Here is a 20,338-nt window from a genome sequence, read left to right as displayed (position 1 = left end):
GTGATATAGGAGGAGGTGGAGGGGTCTGAATAACCGGTAGGGCCTGGACCAGGGGAGGGACTGCCACTGGAATTGGCAGCATCGGAGGAATGGGAGGAGTACCCAGAGGAGGGGGGCTGGGGCGGCGCCACCTGAGGGATGACCTCCTGTTAGGAAAGACCTGCCTTAGGTGAAATTTTCCCTCCATTTATGGACCCTTTACTAACGTTTTGCTTTTGTTTTGCTGCGCTCCTCTGGGCTTTTGCCAATCTGTTCTAGGGAAACCGACACACCCTTCAGACTGCAAGTACTGGGAGACTAGGTTTCCCTTAGTCCTTGACTATGTTGCCTTTTCTTGGTAACTTTTTACCTATGTGCCAAGTACCTTACAGTACTGCGCATAGGGGTCCTTTATGTTTTATGGCCAAAGACACTCCCTAAGGATTTTTGTTGATTGCACAAGTATAACTAGGACAAACTGGTGTCAGCAGTTTACTTTTATAGTATTTTTACTTCCTTTTTTTTTTTAAAATAAACCATATTGCTTTTGTACTGTCCTTTGGCTATTTTGTCCCTTTGCCAACCCCACAGGTCGAGTAGACCCAGGAATTCCTTATTTGGGCATGCAGCATCCCGTGAAAACCACAACTTTCACAGGCTCCTGCATGTCACGTGCGCTAGTGACCAGGATTGGGACTGTCTGGTCCCAATTCACACTACTGGTGCCAGTAAGACTGGAATGCCTGAATGACTGGAATGCCTGAGTGACTGGAACCACAGTGGACCGTGATTGGCCCACGCCTGGCGTACATGCAAGAGAGCAGATCTTCCATTGGCTATCCCAGATCTGATCGTAATACGAATCTTGGATAAGAGAAGGGGCTCTGCATCCATTCCAGATCGATCAACTGAAGCTCTCTCTGAACTACAGAAGGGGCCAAGTATCCTGAAACGCTAAAGCAGACCGGTGGAACTGCCAGAGATATCCTGGACGGTTTGGCACCCTGAGCCCGCTGTTGTCCAGTAGGACCCCTGTTTTTGCATCGATCAAAGAAGGCTTGCAAGGGCGCTTCAACATGCTGACTGGAACGGTCCTCTTTCCTTTATCGTGAGCTGAGAAAAGGCTACTGTCCTGTTAGGGGTGATCGTCCCGCAGCCGCTGAGAGTCAGAGCGACATGCAACTCCAGGGGTTAAAGTTTGGCCCGGACTGTGTCATGGGTCGGTGAGTACTTGCATCACTTACCGGTGGCGCCCATTCTGTGGAGTTTTACTTTGTGTGCTCATTGTGTGCTTCCGATCACTCTCACCCCTCCTGAGACTTAGTATTGACTGCCTGCCATTCTACCGTGATTGGCCTGGCTTGTCCAGAAGGTTCCCCAGTCTCACTAAACTAGGATGGCCTCCTAAAGTTCTGCCCACTAGGTCAGAGTTTAAAAATCCATCTCAACACCTCCTTCACTATATCCTTCAGGAGCACCTTCATCCGAGGGGAACGCATGAGTAAGAGGAAGCGCTCGAAGAAGCGGTCCTTGCAAGTCGCCTGGTCCCGTGGGGCCAGCCCTCCGAGGTGCTGGGCCTCTGCTCCTGGTCAAAGCGATGAGGCCCTGGGGCGTGCAGCCGAAAGGCTGTGATGGGTAGACTTATCCCTGAGGAGACCAAATGCCTGTACAGAACAATCCACTGCCGTTTCCTGAGGGAAGGTGACTGGAATCATTTGATGGGCGAAAGCACGGGCGGGCCCTGAAATGGATCAAGGATGGCTGCAGATCTGGCAGGCTCTGCCACGCCACACCCTGGTTGCGAGGGTGCAGAGGTCCTATGCCACGAGAGGACTCCAAAATGGGAGAATACAGCTTGGATCTTGCACCCCAAGCAAAAGTGTCGACCTCAGAGATCACTCTAGTAGGCGCTGAGCCTCCAGCCAGCCTGTCGGTAGTCGTAATGCCCCGATTCACAAACTTGGATCGAGCTCCGGGCGGCTAGACGCCCTCGCCCCTGTACCGGTAGCCCTGCTGGATCGTGCCGAGGACAGAAACTTGAAGGTGACACTCGATGATCCCTTACCCTCTGGGGTCGAAGAACAGGATGAACTTGTTCACCCTTCTGAGGACAGCCTGGTAGTTCCCCTGAGCCCCTCAACTGGGGAGCCGGTAGCCAGGACGGCCTTCGGTCTGTCCCTGGAGTGCCCAGAAGAGCCCCTGGGTCCCTCGGCTTGGGAGTAGGTAGCCCTAGAGGCCACAGGCCTGCCAGAACCTTAATCCGAGGAATCCTGATCCGTGGAAACCCTGGGCAAGGAATCGCGCTGTGCAGCCATGCTAAACAGAGGGCCTACTTTGTCTTGACAAGAGGTCCTGGAGACGAAGTCCTTAATGTGTGGCGGAGGAGAAGTGTGGAAGATCTCCCTCCACCTCGACAACCAATTCTTCAATGCCCTGTGACTGAAAGCGCTGCAAGCAGAACATGCGTCCCAGTGGTGTTTGGGGCCCCAAACACTCAAGACAGAGCGCATTGGGGGTCCTAGGCCGCGAACGAGCGGTCGCATGAGGCACATCTTGTGAATTCTCCTGCGGCCGACATGCGCCGGGGGAGGCGAGGTACCGAAGGGAAGTTAAATAAGATTGAAAAAAAAAACGAGGAGCAAGCGAAAAGCTAAAATAAATCTCTGTGCTGGGGGGGGGGGGGGCGCGCTGTTGAGCAGCCTGCAAGATGGCTGCCTAGCGTGAGAGCTCCGTGCCCAGCCGCCTCTTATCCGCTAACATCTGCGGTTCTGCCTTCGATCCTGTGTACCTGCTACGATCCCTGCACTGTGGCCATCAAGCCCTATCCGCACGTCGAGTTCTGGGAGAAATCGGACTCTCGGAACTGGAGATCCTTGTCCCGCCGTGCCTCGCCGCCATTGGGCCTACACTGGGCCCTGCTCTCATCGCGACCTGACCGGGTGACCCTCATTGGACTCACTGCTGGCTGCTCTGCCCTGACACCTGGGGCACACACTACACTCGTGGGCCGGCTCGCTCCTGCCCCGGTCCCACCGGACGGTCCTTTCCGCTAGGGGCCTAGGCCTCTGATGACCGAGGCGCGCCGGCGCCCCATCTGCGACCACGGGGGGCCTGGACTGGGCTGCCTGGCGCGAGCCGGCGGGGACTGCTATCGTGCCCTCACGGGATCTCTTCCATACCCGACTCACTGGCTTCATCGACCGAGCTTTGTCGTACCCTCTGGTTCCGGCCATGTCGAGTCGCTCCAAAGGAGCTGGTAAAGGGGGTGCGCTATGGACAAATTCGCTAAAACGGTCCCTCGACCGGAGGTGGGCCACACGTCGCCTCCGCAGGAAGAACAAGACAACGACCCTAATCCGGGGGTGGCGGCGCCGGACCTCACTGCCATGATGGAATCGATGGCTAAGAACTTTACCTCCTTTCATGAGAAGCTTGATGATATCAACGCGAATGTCGCTTCGCTCAAGACCCGGGTAGACCAGGATGGATCGAGAATCACTGAGGCCGAAGGCCGGATCTCCACTAATGAAGATGCGATAGACGTTGTTAGGGAGAATTCTCCGTTTAGGCTGAATTTCCTAACCTAGTGAGTCCCCCAGCAGCTTTGCTGGATTTTTGGGGTTTATTTTTTTCTCCTGCCAAGAGTGAGACTCTTTTTACCCTCACTCTTGGGCATGATTTGAGTGTGTTTCTTTGAATCTAGAAGTGTTTAATGGGCTATGGGGTCTTTAACTCCACAGGGCTTCATGTGTTTTTGTGATGTGTGTTACACAGCACCCTCAGTGCAGTGACACAGGGGTGTCATAGGAACCCCCCAGTATAGACTCCATACCCTGGGACTGACTACTGTCTCCCAGGGCATGTAAAGTCACCATTGACTTTACTAGTCTTAAATTCTGAACAGAACCAGTACAAACCATCATATTGTGGACGTACTGGCTGGGGCAATTCGATTGCCCCAGGGTCTGTTAGTCGAGGGGGCACGTCTCCATCCCCCCTGATTGGGTTTTGGCTGGTGGCAGTGGATACTACTTTTTATATTCAACCGCGAATATTTTCCTATGGGATTTCCCATTGTTTTAGGATACTATCTTGATTTAATTATTTACGGTAGCCTCGAACATACCGCCGATTTATTTAATTAATATTAATTCTCTGGTTGGTATTTTTTGCCAAAACTTGATTCTAAAATGGCGTTTGTGTTCTCTTCTGTGACTCCAACCCAAGTCGAGCCCTTTGTTCCACTTTTTGGCGGGCTTCTCCACAGAAGCCCTCCAAAGTGGTGCCACTGTGTCTGGGGTACTTAGGAGGGGTGGAGGGGAATTTAGGCACCCTGGACTGAGTTGCCTAGGCAACTCAAGTCGCACTCCGTCCTGATTGGCCCAAGTGGTGAGCCGGCCTGCTCACCACTTAGCATGTTTGAGTGACAGCTAGGCTGAGTGAATGGGGGTTTGCTGCATAAAATCAGGGCTTTGGGGACTGGAACTTCAGAAGTCGCCACAGGACCTAAGAATCCGACAAGGGAGAAGCTGAGCCGACCTGCCACGACACCACCACCGGTGGAGCCCTGCTGGACTGCCTCACCACTTTTCCCAACGACAGAGGAGATCTGCCGCCGGAGAGTCTTCTTCCTTTGACTGGTGGGGATAACCAGTTTCACCATCTTTTCGCTTTCCCGACGTATCTCGTGGCCGCCTTGCCAAGCACCCCGGCAACCGGGATACCACGTTTTACCACGACCGCGAGACAAAGGTACCACCTTTAACCGGAAAACTCTGCGGCTGGTTTCTACCCTGGTAGTGCAACGACCTTCATCTTTCCTCCAAGTCGAGATCTTCTCTTCCCCTGGACGACGACGCAACTTGCACCCACTACCAGGAACAACTGCCACCGCTGGAGGATCCTTCCCACTTAAGGTACCGTGTCCCGCCTGGCTTCCCTTGCTACCGACTGTACGGGGTAGATTTAGCCCCCGGCTTTCGAACCTGGGTTAGCCTGGCACACCTTGGCTAAACTTTTCTAAGTCTCTCCCAACGCTTTTCTGAACCCTCGACAAGACTTTCTAAGCCTAGTGTAACTGTGTGATCTTGGGCGCATTTGTGCTCTGCTCTCTCCAAGAGTGGGCCCAGCCTTTGGACTTTGACTCACCAGTGACTTTTTGCTCTCTGCCTTGCTAACAGTGTTCTGGAATCGTAGAGTGGTGTGCCTCTTCCTATTCTGTCTTTTTCCCTCCCTTTTTCACAAACTTATTAGAGTGCAATCTAGTTAAGCGCTCCCCTCTGTATGAAAATAAGTGGTGTTTTACTGTGATTTTCTAACAGGGAAAAAGGGGTGTATATATCATAATAGTAACTGTCTAGAATATTTTACAATAAGAGTGCTGGAGTGTTTCAACTGTGTTTTTAAATAAATAATTATATACTTTGATACCAAAGCTCTGATCAGTGTTTGCTTGTATTATTGTATCTGAGTGCCTATTGAGTATACTTTGCATACTGCCTAACTCTCTTGAGGGAAGTCTGACTGCTCAGCCACAGCTACCAGGTAAATCTGGGTGGTACAGACTGCTACCAAGTGGGTTTACTGCCAACACCTGTAGTCTTAAATCTTTTGCAGTGGTCCCTAAGGGAACTGCACAGGTTTCTGCCTAACACACGCACTTCAGGACACAGTAGCCACCTTATCGCGCGACATGAAGAGTGTTAAAGCAAAATGCGATGACTTGGAGTCGCGCTCCCGCAGAAACAATCTTCGCATCATTGGGGTCACTGAAACTGCCCTGATGGGGCGCATGGAAGATGCAGTCGAACAACTACTCAAGGACTTGCTGGGGGATCCAGACCTTTCCCCTTACTTCACGGTGGAGCGGGCTCACCGGGCCCTTGCCCCGCGACCCCGACCTGGTGACATCCCCAGACCCATGATTCTTAATTATCGTGACAGGGACCTCATTCTTCGCCTGTCGCGGGAGAAAGGGGAGCTGCGACTGGAGTCTCATGTCATCAGGATCTTCCCAGACTTTTCTGTGGCAGTACAGCAGGAGAGACGCCAATTTCTTGGCATCAAAAAAATGCTCAGGGAACACAATGTACCGTACGCCATCTTATTTCCGGCTCGTCTCAAGCTCACTCATAATGGCAAATTGTACTTTTTCACAGTACCGGACGAGGCGGTGAAATTCATCGAGATGCAAATACCGCTTCAGGGCTCTGGAGAAGGCTGAGTGGACGCTACTTAACTGTGATTGGCGCGGACAGTGGACACTTATTGAACTTGTTTACTCAATCTGCCCTGTGGTACTGGTAAGGCTGCTCTGTTTACTGTGACGCTCTGCCCCTGCAGTCCTTGCGTGCTGCAGCGCTTGTGCACACATCCTCAACGCACTTCACAGAGCTGGTCTCACACTGTCCTGTTGTCCTACCTCAATTTCTGTTCTCCTATCGTTCAGGTCCTTAATCTCTCAGTTATATACTCCGTTCCCCGCATTTGAGATGTGGGGATGTACGATATTTGACTGTCGAAACTTTCGGAACCGCGGGGGCTCGTGTGCGGTCCCCGATTACCCGCTTAGCCGGCAGGGCCTGCCCCGCGAGTCCGCCACCACTGCTCGTTTTGCAACTGAGCCATTTGACTCCAAGCATGCTGGTGCACGGCAACAGCGCACCCCATTGCGATTGCACTGTTTTTTCTCATTTTTTTGGTGTGTGTTGGCCCCAGTTGGGCCTCGGGGAAAATTGGGCCAGGTTGGGGACGGTCCAACTGTGCGTTGTTAGGGGTGGGTGATCTTTACACTGCTGATCCACGGTTAGTGGTGAGGGTGGGGGGTGGGAAAGGGGTTGTTTTACAAAAAGGCACACAAGGTTTTGCAGCGCGCATGCTGAAGGGCCCCACGCCCACTTGCTGTTCCAACACTGAGCGCTCATACCATCACGGGAGCTGGGATGTTCACTGATTTATGGGTACTGTGTCTGTAGATACCTACTTCTGACATGGCTACAGTCATAATGTCGTGGAACATTCGGGGGCTGAGCAACCACACTAAGGCCCGCAAGATTGTTGAAATGCTAACAGACACAACTGTAAGATATTGCTTTTACAAGAGACACACTCCGATGGCCTCAATCCGAGAGCTGTTTCCCCATCATGGGGTTCTGCCAGGTTCTTTACTTCTTACTCCACACAATCTAGGGGAGTTCTCACAATGATCCACAAATCAATTAAGTTTGTGCTGCATAAAAGCTATGTTGATCCCGAGGGCCGTTATGTTATAATACACTGCACACTGGTCAATAAAGAGTACTTGCTGGTTAACACTTACTGTCCCAATGTAGACTCTCCGGAATTCTTTGATACTGTAACTACCATACTGGTGGGCTTCGTGGGAGTGCAGATCATATGGGGGGGGGGGGACCTGAACCTTATACTGGACACGGCCCTGGACAGAACTGCCACTACACCCAGGGCCCTGTCTAGAGCGGCGCGCAGGCTGCATGGCCACATGAAGTCGCTCAATATTTGCGACGCCTGGAGAACACTTCACCCCCAGCAGCGGGACTACACTTATTACTCGTCTGTACATGATAGTTCATCCAGGATAGATCTGTTTTTGGTCTCGAGAGATGCTATGGGGTAGGGTGGAGGATACACGCATTTTGCCCCGCACATTCTCGGATCATTCTCCGATCATACTGTCCTTAGGGCTGCGAATTCCCATCCCAACACTCTGCACCTGGCGCTTTAAGTCCGAAGCTCTAAAAGACATTGGCCCTCATTACGACCCTGGCGGAAAGCGACTGACCGGAGCGCCACAGCGTAAATAGCGTTTCCGCCATTGTACGAAGGAGCAAAGTGCGGCCCATTCCGACCCATCGGGCACGAGCACCACGCCACGGCGGAAGTGCAAAGTCCGCGATGGCGGAAATGAGCCCAAAACGGCCCACACCGCCGCCGTACGGCGCCCTAGGTGCAATACCGCCACCCCTCTTAGCGGTCACCGCAGTGTGCGCCTACCGGAAAGTACGGTGCCCGGAAATATACGGAAACGGAAGTTAAAACATGGGCCCGGAACGGGAAACATCCCGGCGTACACCTATAAAAACACCAAAACCACACAACCACCAAAATCACTACCCTGAAACACACCCCAACCCGTCAACCACCCTAGCGAAACCAAGAAAAATGGGAAAAGTAGCGAAGAAAGCGTGCGACCGCAAGCGGCAGGTCCACTTCTCCCGTGAGGAACTCACCGTGCTAACAGAGACCCTCCAGGAGAATGCTGCCGTCGTCTTCTCCACGCAAATGACCAGGACGGCACTTGCAAACAAGAAGGCCATATGGGCTCTGGTGGCACAGCGGGTAAGTGCGGTGGGGACCGCACCCCGCACCCCACAGCAATGCCGCAAGCGATGGGACGACCTGCGGATACGCGTCCGCAGCATACTCTCTGCCAACCGCAACATTGCCACAGCCACCGGGGGAGGTCCTGAATCACCCATCAAGTTGACCCCCTGGGAAGAAATCTGTGCCTCCACCATCGGAATGGAGAGCATAGAGGGAGTCGGAGGGATGGAGAAAGGAGTGCAGACATCCGAAGATTCAGGTAGGTGGGCCAGATAAAACAATGCCAAATCCACAAAGTCCAACCATGTGAAGTACCATGCGTCCACATAGTGCAACAGAAACACATGTCCAGGAGAACGTCCACACACATCGGCCTGAAAGCGCACGTCAAAACCCACAATAAATACATAAATAATTAAAAACCCCTAATACACGCACTACACGTGCAGCAGGCACACCCTAACTGCAGGCTGCCAAACAACTGCACCCTCACTCCACACACAAATCAAAGCACCTCCAAGACCCCGACCCAAATCACCCTCAGGTGCCACCCCAATGCATGTGATACAATGCCATTCCAATTCCCACTGACCCATCAATAACCCTCGCCCTCCTTTACTCCACCACAGGGTCCGATCCAAACGACGAGCTACAGGACACCCCTACCAGCACACCTGCAAAGAGGGCCAAGACCAACGGCCAGAGACCCTCCACCTCAGCTGCACGCATCAAGACACGGCAGCAGCACAAATCAGGTGGCAGCACAGAGGAGGGAACATCAACAGGCACCCCAGCAGCCAGCATGGCCACAACACCACCACCACAGGTCCCCCCAATGGATGCCACAGAAGGCACTGCCTCTAGTGGCAGCAGCACCATAGGTGACACCCCATTGATGGCAGCATGCTCGGACACAGAAGACGGGGATGTCGAGGTCAGATCCATCCATGACCTGTCCCAATCCCCCTGTCTGTCCCATCCCGTACAACATGAGGATACCACGCAGGTGCAGCCACAAGACGACGACTGGCCATCCCCCACAAGCCCTGTGGAAAGGCAACATGAGGACAACAGCCCCTCTGTGACACCACCGCAAATGGCCATGGCCCAGCAGAGGCAACAGTCCCTCGACAAGTTAATCGTCCAACAGCAGCAAATGGCCACACTCCTCAAGGGCCATGCCGATGAATGTGGGGGCACCAAGGCAGACATAGAAACATCAACAGAGACACTTAGGGCAGAAATGGAGAGAGGTACAGAGACGCTAAGGGCACAAATTGAGAGTAGCACCGAGAGCCTGAGAGTCCAAATGGAGAGTAGCACCGAGAGCCTGAGGGGGGAACTGCATGCGACGTCCAAAGACGTATGTGCCGAACTTGCCGCAGTGCGCCGTGTGCTCACTGAGCTCTCGCAAACCCTTAGGGACATGCATGGACGTGAGCAGGCAGACACATCATCCGTTGCAAGTTCCGTCCAGGGCAGCCCCCAACGTAGATCTGGAAGGAACCTGCGCTCCACAGGCAGGGGTGCCCCTGATACCCGCAGAGGGGGCATGCAATAGCGACAGCCCACTGACAATGAGCATCTTTGGACACTGGTGTTCGGGGGGGAGGTAGGAGGGTGGAGGGGGTGTGTTGGGCTCACTTGGGTGGCGGGTCGATAGGGTGTTCAACATGATATCACATATGCCATAAAAAGTGCACGATCAACCAATGAGAAGTGTGGACATTGATCTTTGTGTACTAGGCCATCATAGGCGTACAGTCCATATTGTGCATGTCCCAGACACACGCAGTGCCACGAGTCCCGTGTCCATGTATCAGCCACCAGGCGTGAGTGCTAGAAGCATACATCAATGAGATGCTGACGAATGTCACGGCCCTCCGGTGCCTCGCAGACTCCATGAGGTGCTGCCACATCCCCACCCTCATCATGACCATCATCAGGTGCTTGCAGTTCTGCGTCAGGGGGCATGGGCACATTTCTACGTACGCACATGTTGTGGAGCATGACACATGCCATCACCATCTTTGCAACCTTCTCATGGCGGTACAGGAGTGCCCCGCCAGACCTGCTGAGGCAGCGGAAACGGGTCTTCAGTAGGCCGAATGCCTGTTCAATGACTACACGGGTACGTGAGTGGGCATGGTTGTAGTCCTCCTCATGCTGGTCCCGTGGGTTCCGGACTGGTGTGAGGAGCCATCTCTTCAGTGGATATCCAGCATCACCTGTATGTGGACGAGAAAAGTATGATGTGGAATGCCATTGATACGTACGCACACCCCCCCCCCCCCTTCCTGGCAGGTCATTGACAATTCACATACCCCACATCATCATGCATGTAATGAGACTCACCGAGTAGCCAGGATCTGTTCCCTGCGTGTCGCTCCATGTAGCGTGGTATTGTAGAGTTCCTCAAGACCATAGAATCATGGGTTGATCCAGGGAATCGGGCACAACAATGTGTAATGATCCTGTTGGAGTCACACACCATCTGTACATTCAGGGAATGAAATTGTTTTCGGTTGCGGTACTGGGCCTCCATGGCATGTGGGACGACCAATTCAACATGGGTGCAGTCGATGGCACCAATGCAACCCGGTATGCCGGCAAGTGCATGGAATCCCACTTTTGTGTTGGTTATTTCCTGCTCCGAGCGTGGTAGAGAGATGTAGTCGTCTGCGTGCTTCAGGAGGGCATCGAGCACTTGCAATAGTGTCCGTGAGAACAGTGGCTGAGAAATGCCATGCAACTGTCCGACTGTGTGCTGGTAGGTGCCTGTGGCCAGGAAGTGGAGTACAGATACCACCTTCAGTAGGGGTGGGATGGCGGTTGGGCTATCTATCATGCTGACAAGGTCAGCCTGTGTCATGTCCACAATGGCGGCTATGGTGTCCCGGTCCAGACGGTAGAGGGTGTGGATCTGCTCATCAGTGAGGTTGAACGGATGTGCTCGGAGGCGTTGAATTGCGGGCTGCCTGCGTGGTGGTAGTGGCTGTGCTGGTGGGCCTTGCTGGCCCTGCCTTGGCCTCCTCCTCCTCCTGCGTCTCCTCCGTGCGGCTGGTTGTAGTTGGTGTTCGTCTACTTCTTGGAGTCGGAGCACTTGCAGTGCTATCAGGTCCCCCAGGGCCAACATCGCGAGTCCTGCCGGTAGCATTTCGGTGTGGTTGTGGGAGGAGACTGGCTGTGCAATTTATGTGTTTTCAGGCTGTATGGCCTCCACCTGTGGTGATTGATTCCACCTGTGCAAACTGCTCTCCCCTTTGGCCGAGCACGTCACGCGCACAACGCTGCAATTCGGGGAATTGTATCTTGCTATTGCAATCATGTATTTGTACCCGATGGCCGTGTAAGATTGGTTGATATGTTCATTCTGCTGTGGTCCCATTGTTTCACATACTATCTGTGTAGTCGCGAACAGACTTGTGAGGGGTCAGTGGGACGTAGTACTCGAGTAACGGTGGGCCCTCATGCATCACTGTACCGAGTTGCAACGACAGGCGGGGCGTCCCATTCGTGGGTGAAGGCAGTTGCCATTTTCACACACAGCCGCACTCGATGGAATAATTAGTGATTTCAAACGGCCACAGATGCCTTTTCGACGTGATGTTGCAAATGAGGAATTCGAAGGGCGGCGCTTTCGGTTTCCAGCTAGCGGCGAGGAGATGCCCACAGGTCTGACTGCAAATGTAACGTTCTATTGTTCTATGTCCTTGAGACAGGGCCCATGGCGAGGGAGCAATGATTGATATGAATAGTTTGGGATGCGCAATAGCTACGTGGGCGATGAGGCCGTCCGTTCCCAAATACATGTTACTTCACAACACTGGAATTACGGGCTGGGGCACTGTGGATTTAGCAGGCTGCATAACGCACAGACTCAATGGATGTTTCTAATGTTATGTGAGTAATTATTCAGGCATTTTGATCCCGGGATGAGGGAATGATGGATGGATGCATGGGCAGGTGATTTGATACAGAGTTTGCCATGTACAGGGCTTCTTGGGATCTATCCGCCTCCCCTACGCTATGTGATGCAGGGCTGCCATAGTGGGACCATCGTCCATCTGGCCTTGTTGAGCCCTCCCTGTCTCGAGGCGCCCTCAACTCGTTTGTGATGGTGTTTGCACCTCGATATAGATGGTTATGAGTCGCAAGTGGTTTTGGGGTGGTGATGTTCCTTTGGAGTGGGCTAGCATGCATATGGCTGTGGATTTCGTGTGATCATTGAAGTGAGTTGTTGGTATGTAGTTCTGATGGCCATTCTGTTCTTTTTCTTTTCTTTTGGTTGACAGGTATCTCCTCCCCTTTTGCCACTGCCATCTGTATGCCACTCCTGCAGATGGATTTTACTCCCGACACCTGCTGCTTCGTGTTAATCAGTGGAGCAGCATTACGATCTTATGGGACGATCGCCAATGGGCCACATGCCCTTACGCAGTACTGGTGGCTCGGAGCAACATTTCGGCCTTTCAGCTGGACTAGTGCCTCCCCATTGGGACGGCCCTGCGGTTCTGTGCGCTTCCATGTTGCCTTTTCGTACGTGAATGTGGCTCTGTGTACCATGGGGGAACAGGGCGACACACAGGTAGTGGCTGGTCATTTCTTGCGGAAGCAGCCCACAATGGTGATTAGTGTTTTGGAGTTCATGGCCTGATGGCTGTATGTGCTTGGTGATTTTGATGTGCATTAAATTTCTATTCTGATTTGGCCCGTGTAGCGTTTTTCTTTGCAAGTGATGTGGCATATGCCTATTTGGGGGGCGATGTATTGTGAGGAGATCTGCATTGGGTTCCAGCTTCGGGGTTTAGTTGCGTGGTACTGTGCTGTGCGCGTTTGCCTACGAAGCCCAGTGAGGTCAGGGATGGGGGCTGCCAATATGCCAGTTTGAATGTTGTCATGCTCAGGGGCGGGGGATTGGGTTTTGTGTAACAGATGCCGGTCAGCCAGGTGGACTGGTTGAATGATGTGGTTTTCGGAATATTGCTGGTCACAGGTGCCTGTGTTTGCGTGCGTTTCTTGGTGGGGGACTGTGGTCATGTCCATTGGGATGGCTTCTGTATTCGTGCCATCTGTGCCCTGCAGCTCCCATTGGCCCCTCTTGTGTTTCTTTTGTTCGTTGGCATGCATGGGTGACTTGTACATTTCAATGGTTGCATTGTGGCTTCATTGCACCTACGGGGAGTTGTATTTTGTGGGCAGGGAGCGGTGTACAGGCACTCAGTGGGGCCGTTTACGGTTGATTCGCGATGCCGTACTTCTCGCCATGGCGGAATGGTACATTCCGCCATGCCTGATGGCGTTAGGTACATGTCCGCTAGGGTCGGAATTGGCGTACCGTTGCACCATGGTGGTGTTTGCGGTTTGGCATGGCGCGCGCGCGCGTGCTTGGTGCAGTTAGCGTTGGCGTTCACTGCGGTGTCGCTAATGGCTTCGTACTTTGCGGTGACGGGTCATAGTCGCACCGAGCGCTATTCGATGGCGGTATTGCATTTCCGCCATCGTTTTTCGATTTCCGCCAGGGTCGTAATGAGGGCCATTATGTTTAAATCTGAGATTTTAGCGGACATTGAGTCCTTCTTTGAGCTTAACTCTCTTCAAGACACGACCGCCGCGGTCAGATGGGAGGCATTTAAGGCTTACATTAGGGGCATGTCTATTTCCCGAGAGGCAGGGGTGTTGAAAGCTATTAGGGCCGCCCTTGGACGATCTGAGGCCAAACTGAAAACTGAAAAGGATCTGACCCCACTACTCTGGCCCAAATCTCTGACGAGCTCCAGGTGTTCAACACTTTAGAGACCAGCGAAGTTCATTATTTCAGCTGCCAGCAGGCCGCTAGGAAATATGGGGACAGACCCGGCAAGACACTTGCGACACTTGTGAGGGGGGAACTGGGCCGCACGCATATCACTTCCTTAAAAGATCAGAACGGTGACGCTCAATGGGCGGACAATCGAATACTTGATATATTCACTGAGTTCTATAGATCCCTTTATTCCCAGCCCGTAGAGCACACTGAACAACATACGCGAGAACTCCTTGACCAGATCCCCACCACGGAAATTTCCCCACAGACCCGGGACCAGCTGGATACCCCGTTCACGCTAGACGAGAAAGTATCGGCTATCTCAGACTTGCCCATAGGCAAGGCGCCGGGACCTGACGGCCTCACGGCGGACTTCTATTGAGAGCACGTGGCTATTCTGGCCCCCCCCGGCTGTTGGAGGCATGGAATGAGGCACTCCGAGCCGCTATCCTTCCCCCTTCCATGCGGGAAGCGGCCATCACTGTACTGCTCAAACCAGGTAAACCTGAGGACGAGTGTGGGTCCTATAGACTGCTCTCCCTCATGAACCTAGATACAAAGATCTTTGCTAAGATCATTGCTAACCGCTTTCTGCCCATCATGACACACTTTGTACAAGAGGACCAAGCAGGCTTTGTCCCCGGTATGTCCACCTCCCATAACATCAGGAGACTATTTAATGTCATGTCCCGTATAGACCAAGACGTCCAGGCCGTAGCGGTTACGCTGGACGCTCAGAAGGCCTTCGACATGGTCTCCTGGAAATATATGTGGCTGGTCCTCGAAACAATGGGCATCGGCCCTAACATGATAGGGTTCATTAAACTCTTGTACACTTCCCCCGTTGCGCGGGTACGAGTCAACTCACTAACATCTGAGATGTTCACTGTATTCAGAGGCACCAGACAGGGCTGCCCCTTCTCCCCGATCCTTTTCGCATTGGTGATATAACCGATGGCGGACTTTATACGAGCATGGCACACGCGTAAAGGAGTACGATTGGTTGACGAGCCTGAAATAATATCCCTGTATGCTGATGATGTCCTATTATACGTCAGAGACCCCACAACCCATCTGGATCTCATACTGAGAGACATCACCCGGATTGGCACCCACTCCGGATTTACGATTAATTATTCCAAATCGGAGATTTTCCCGCTCACTAAAGCTACACGGCAGCCCACCACCGAGTATCCCCTGCGCTGGGCCCCTGAGGGTGTGAGATACCTTGGGGTGCAGATGTCCCTCACTAAGCCCACCGTGCTTGCCGATAACTACTCAGCTGTAGCACGAACAGTTGAGACAAAAATTTCACGTTGGCGCACCCTCCCGTTGTCCGTCGCTGGTCATCTATCCCTTATTAAAATGATCTTGCTCCCCAAGCTCTTATACACCTTTTGCAACATTCCTATATGGCCCGGGAGGGCTTACTTCACTAAATTGCTAAGCTCTGCGCGCAATTTCTCTGGCACTCCGGTGCGGTGCACAAAAAGTGGACTGACATGGCACTCTCATACAGACGGGGTGGTATTGCTGCTCCGGACCTGGAACTATACTAGATCGCGGCCCAGGCCCAGCATGAAACTCATTGGTACCCGGGTTCCCCAGTGCACCCACATGTCAAACTGGAACGGCTTGCCTCCGCTGGTATCAACTTAATGTCCCTGATACTACACCGACGCTACACATCTGATTCCCCCGTTGACCCCATTGCTGCGACCCTGTATGCCTGGTCAAGTCTACTACACTCGACAAGTGGGCCCTCCCCATATTACAAATGGCGGCCCGGAACTCACACTTGATATTGCTTTGGCGCGACTCTGGGGTGCGCTGGGGTATCGGGCCCTGTCCGACTTCTATCCCGAGGGCAAATTCATTGGCCCCCAGACCTGGAGACCGGGGCACACCAGATCTCCCCTAGAGACTCTCCAATACTACAGGCTTCGCGCCGCGTTCCGCACCATGTGGCCCTCCTTTCCGGATGAGCCCCCAGACAACCCGGTGATAGCCTACATCGCCAACTCGGGCGGTGCATGCGGCGTCGTCTCTTCGCTGTATCAAATCCTACTAGATATCATCCCCATTCCTACTCTTAGGGCGCACGACGGATGGTCAGCTGAACTTGGTCTAGAAATTTCTGATGAATTGTGGGAGGATATGTGCTTCCACACACAAAAAGTGTCTCTCAATTTCCGTTTTGGTGCCATGCAATACAAGCTCCTCAATAGGCTTTATTATACACCACGCAGGACATCAGGGTTTGCTCGCTCTGAGGTGCACCTCTGCACGCGCTGTAGGGCGGTGGATGCTGATCACTTGCATATGTTCTGGACCTGTAACAAATTGTCCGGTTTCTGGGAAAGTGTCCTCCATACACTGAGTGCGGTAACTGAAACTGTAATGGATCCCGATCCTTTAGCGGTTCCGCTTGGGGTCTGGGGGTCTGACAAAACTAAGCATCTGAAAAAGTTTTTGAATATAAGCTGCATGATTGCCAAAAAATGTATACTTCAGAACTGGAAGCGCTCCTCCCCACCGGCCTCTCAGAAATGGCTGGGTATGCTCACATGGTCGCGTAACTGTGAGGAGGAATACCTGACAATGCTGCCCGCCCAGTCTCGCCCCAGGAACATCTGGAGCGAATTTAACACATATCTCAACAATCTAAGTGAGAACACGCCCGGTTCCAGCTTATCTCCGGTCTCTACTCATGCACCGTGATTATTGCTGTGTATTTCTGTATTGTTGATGCTCTATATCCACTGTTGGAACTGTATTCTGTAACCATTACGATGTTTTATGCTATGCTTGCTTTAATTATTTGTTGCCTTGACGTATGTGCCTTGTGAACCTCTGCCGACAAAAATAAAAAAATTAATTAAAAAAAAAATCTTTGCGCTGGCTGCCAGGTCCGACACAGTCTGCCCCAAAAAAAGGGCCTGGCGCTGAAGGGCGGGGTCTCGATGGGGCGTTGCTGCGCCCTCCCATGCGCTATATCTAATTTAAAGGGGAAGTTCGATTTTTCACTGCCAAAGGTTCCAGTACCATCCCATGTTGGGGGACGCCCCGTAAGGATGGAGGACAGGAATAGGAGTAGGTTGTTTTACGGGTGAAGAGCAGAGGAATACAGATTTTACTTGAATACCATGAGGAATAAAAATGGGCATGACGTCGACATAGCAAAACCAAAAAAGAAGTCAGATCAATATTTTATTAGCTTCTACAGACATCATATATCACACACCATATATACTTTTTAGGCCGATACTTAAATGGCCTTTCTGTGCTAATAAGTGAAGTTTAGGGAAGCTTATAATAGATGCAGTGGCTGTAGGTGCTATTAAGAAGTTTAAAGCGAAAAAAAAACAATTGGATTGCCTTCTCAGTTGTTCTTTCTCCACACCTACGGAGTACCATCATGGAGCTAATTACCTCATTTTGGCAGGGTAACATACTGGCTCAATTAATGAAGGGGGCACGTCCTTATCCTTTCCAAAATAGGTAAAGACAGGTCCAGATAGACATTCAACTAGGCCCATAGCGATCAATGAATTTGATACTAAGCTGTTCACAAGAACATTAGCAGACAGAGTTCGAACTACACTCAAACTATTCTGCGTTTTTCTGCTGAACAGTAATATTAAGAGAGTTGCCCACTTGACGACAGATGAAGCACAAGTGATACCCAGCACTGCCCCATTGACTTTGCATTCCGACAAGATGGGCAGTGTTGAAATGTGATTCATAAAAAAACTAAACTCAGGAAAATAATCTGTGCAGGACTTTTTGTTCAGAATGATGTACATGTCCAGATTTGGTTAACACGAATGCACCAACAAAAATCATTTAGGAAGCCAAATACATCAAAGTTTCCCGGCTCTGTTTAAACACCCCGACCCCTCCCCCCCACATACATAATCAAGCTAATTATGCAAGATTATTTCAGGGTTCAAGGTCAAATTCTAAATTCTGAGTTAAACCCTCCCCATGCTAGCTACGCCAATCATAATAATGGAATTAAAAATGCTCTAGTGAAGAGTAAAAGGCTCTTTTCACAAGGCCTGGCATAATCATGTAGCCAGAACGAACATTCTACTCCTCTTCCTCTCACCAAGTGTTCCGGTCTTCATCCCTAAATTAGACCTATATAGATTCCAAAACCTCATTATGACCTTTATCTGGGATGGGAGAAAGCTAAAGGTAGGCAAGATCTGATTCTGTCCTTAGATAACAGTGAAGAATTTGAGTGGGTTGCCCCCAGCACACAAAAGTACTTCCCATATGGGGCAGCTTCAGCATTGTGATGACGTTTCCTGCCTGGCTGTCAGAGTAAAGGTTGCAGTGGCCATGGAAGCTGAGACCATCCCTACCAGTAGTAGCATGATGCAAATGCATTATGATAATAGATCTTTCGGTTTGCTCAGCTGCAATAAAGTATCCCATAAAAGAAAATGCAGCTTTTAAATCTATAAAGGCTGCAAAGGTTGTAATGCCTTCCCCAAAAATATATATCGTGACAAAGTAAAATACAGGTTCATCCCTTGGTAATCAGTGCCAATCTTGCCAGGATGGGCTAATATTACAATTGTTTACTGTGCTCCTTGAAAGCAAACTAGTGGTAGTACGCACTATTAAAAATTACCCACTAAAAATGTTTTACAAAGGTTTCGGCCCTTGATACTTACGACTTGGTTTCCTCTGCCTCTTTCTGCATGATCTCAAGAATCATCCGGCATGCCGAGGAGCACCCTTCTGGGGTGGCATGGATGGTGATTGGCTTTTCTGCAGCTCCAGCATTCTCCTTCCGATGAATGTCCACCCTGTATAAAAAACAAACCAGAACATATAGGTTAGGCCCATAGAAGCTTTTACAAGAACACTGAGAACCGGTGACTTTACAGTAAGGGGTTGAGATTGACTCATGTCCGCCAAGTATGGAAGAGCACGGTTGTTTTAACAAAAACTGCATATAAGAGCTAACAACTTTTGCAATGTCAAAGTTATGTACCTTCCAATATATTCATCCCAAACACCCTTCATTACAGCAGAATGGACTATTTGGATATTCTCACGAAGATGCACCCACATCACACTTTAAGTTGTGAGATTTAAGTTATCAAAATGAGACCATGGGCAAAAGAGTACAGAAACATTTCTTATAGTGGCCTTGCTTTTAGGTTCTTTTGTAACTGGAGACTGGACAGCGATGGGGCCAACTAAGAACTGCCATTCTTTCCTCAAAGTGTCTTCTACAGTGATAAACCCTATGCAGGTGGCACGAGGACTGTATTGCGGGCTCGGGCAGTTTCAGGAATGCACAGGCTGTATGCATGGAGTTTAATGCCATTAACACCCAGGGGCAAACAGCAGTGTGCCAAACGCCCACTTTTGAGAGATGTAAAAAAAAAAAAAAAGATGGCTGCCATGGAAATAGCATCTGATGCGTGAAGGCGGAGAGGCAGTTACGGCAGAACCAACAAGAAGGGAAGAGTAGTGCCTTTTTATTTGTTAGTTTGATGGGCTTTTTGCCCAATGGGAGCAGAGGTAACTGACAGGAATTTAGTTAGCTGGTCAGAGAGGACCCAGGAGAGGCAACTGGCAGTCTGGATGCAGATGCAGGTTTGTACTTTCCTTTATAACCTGCATTTGGATGAAAAAATGTGTTTGCGTCCGACCGTCTGGGTGCTAATTGTTAATAGTGTTAACAAGTCTTAACTTAGAAACTCTTCATTAAATATCACTGATGAAACAGTCATCTAGCTCACATTGAAAATCTACTCATACCATACGCTTTGAACATCAGATGAAAGAGAAATGTCTACTGCTTACTTAATCCCTTATATGCCCAGAAGCTACTGAAACCTGTACATCAAATGTGTATTTGAATCCTTGAGATAAAGTAGCAATATTTTTTCACTTATCACTCTTTATCTAAACTACAATTGTTTCATTTAGAATTTAAGTATGCCCTCAACAGGACTCATTTTGTTCAAGCAAAGATTGTCATGTTCAAATGTGTCCATAAACTTTAACTTTTACAATTCTTGAAGTATCAATGAGAATGACACTCCTATACATTCATTCATGATTCTTTTGAATGCATTTTCTCTTTTGATCGCGGAAGACTTGGAGGACTTATTGAATTTACCAAAATAAAGCATGCAGATTAGTTTTTGTTGATAGTTGTATAAAAAACACAAATTGTTCAATTGT

General features: G+C 50.8%; 1 protein-coding gene across 2 annotated transcripts in view; it reads right to left on the bottom strand.

Moving 5' to 3' along the window:
- IGF2BP2 (insulin like growth factor 2 mRNA binding protein 2) overlaps window positions 1-20,338 on the bottom strand; it is a 1,316,273-nt gene that overhangs the window by 751,782 nt on the left and 544,153 nt on the right. For both annotated transcript variants that reach the window (XM_069615761.1, XM_069615762.1), the window contains exon 7: window positions 18,811-18,945. In XM_069615761.1, the coding sequence (XP_069471862.1) occupies window positions 18,811-18,945 (135 nt within the window). The remainder of the gene's footprint in view (window positions 1-18,810; window positions 18,946-20,338) is intronic.

The sequence above is a fragment of the Ambystoma mexicanum genome, chromosome 9 (assembly GCF_040938575.1).
Source record: "Ambystoma mexicanum isolate Mex_15411 chromosome 9, UKY_AmexF1_1, whole genome shotgun sequence".
Lineage (NCBI taxonomy): Eukaryota > Metazoa > Chordata > Amphibia > Caudata > Ambystomatidae > Ambystoma > Ambystoma mexicanum.
The sequence above is the reverse complement of the archived record's forward strand: the minus strand, read 5'-3'. Positions and strand labels throughout refer to the sequence as shown.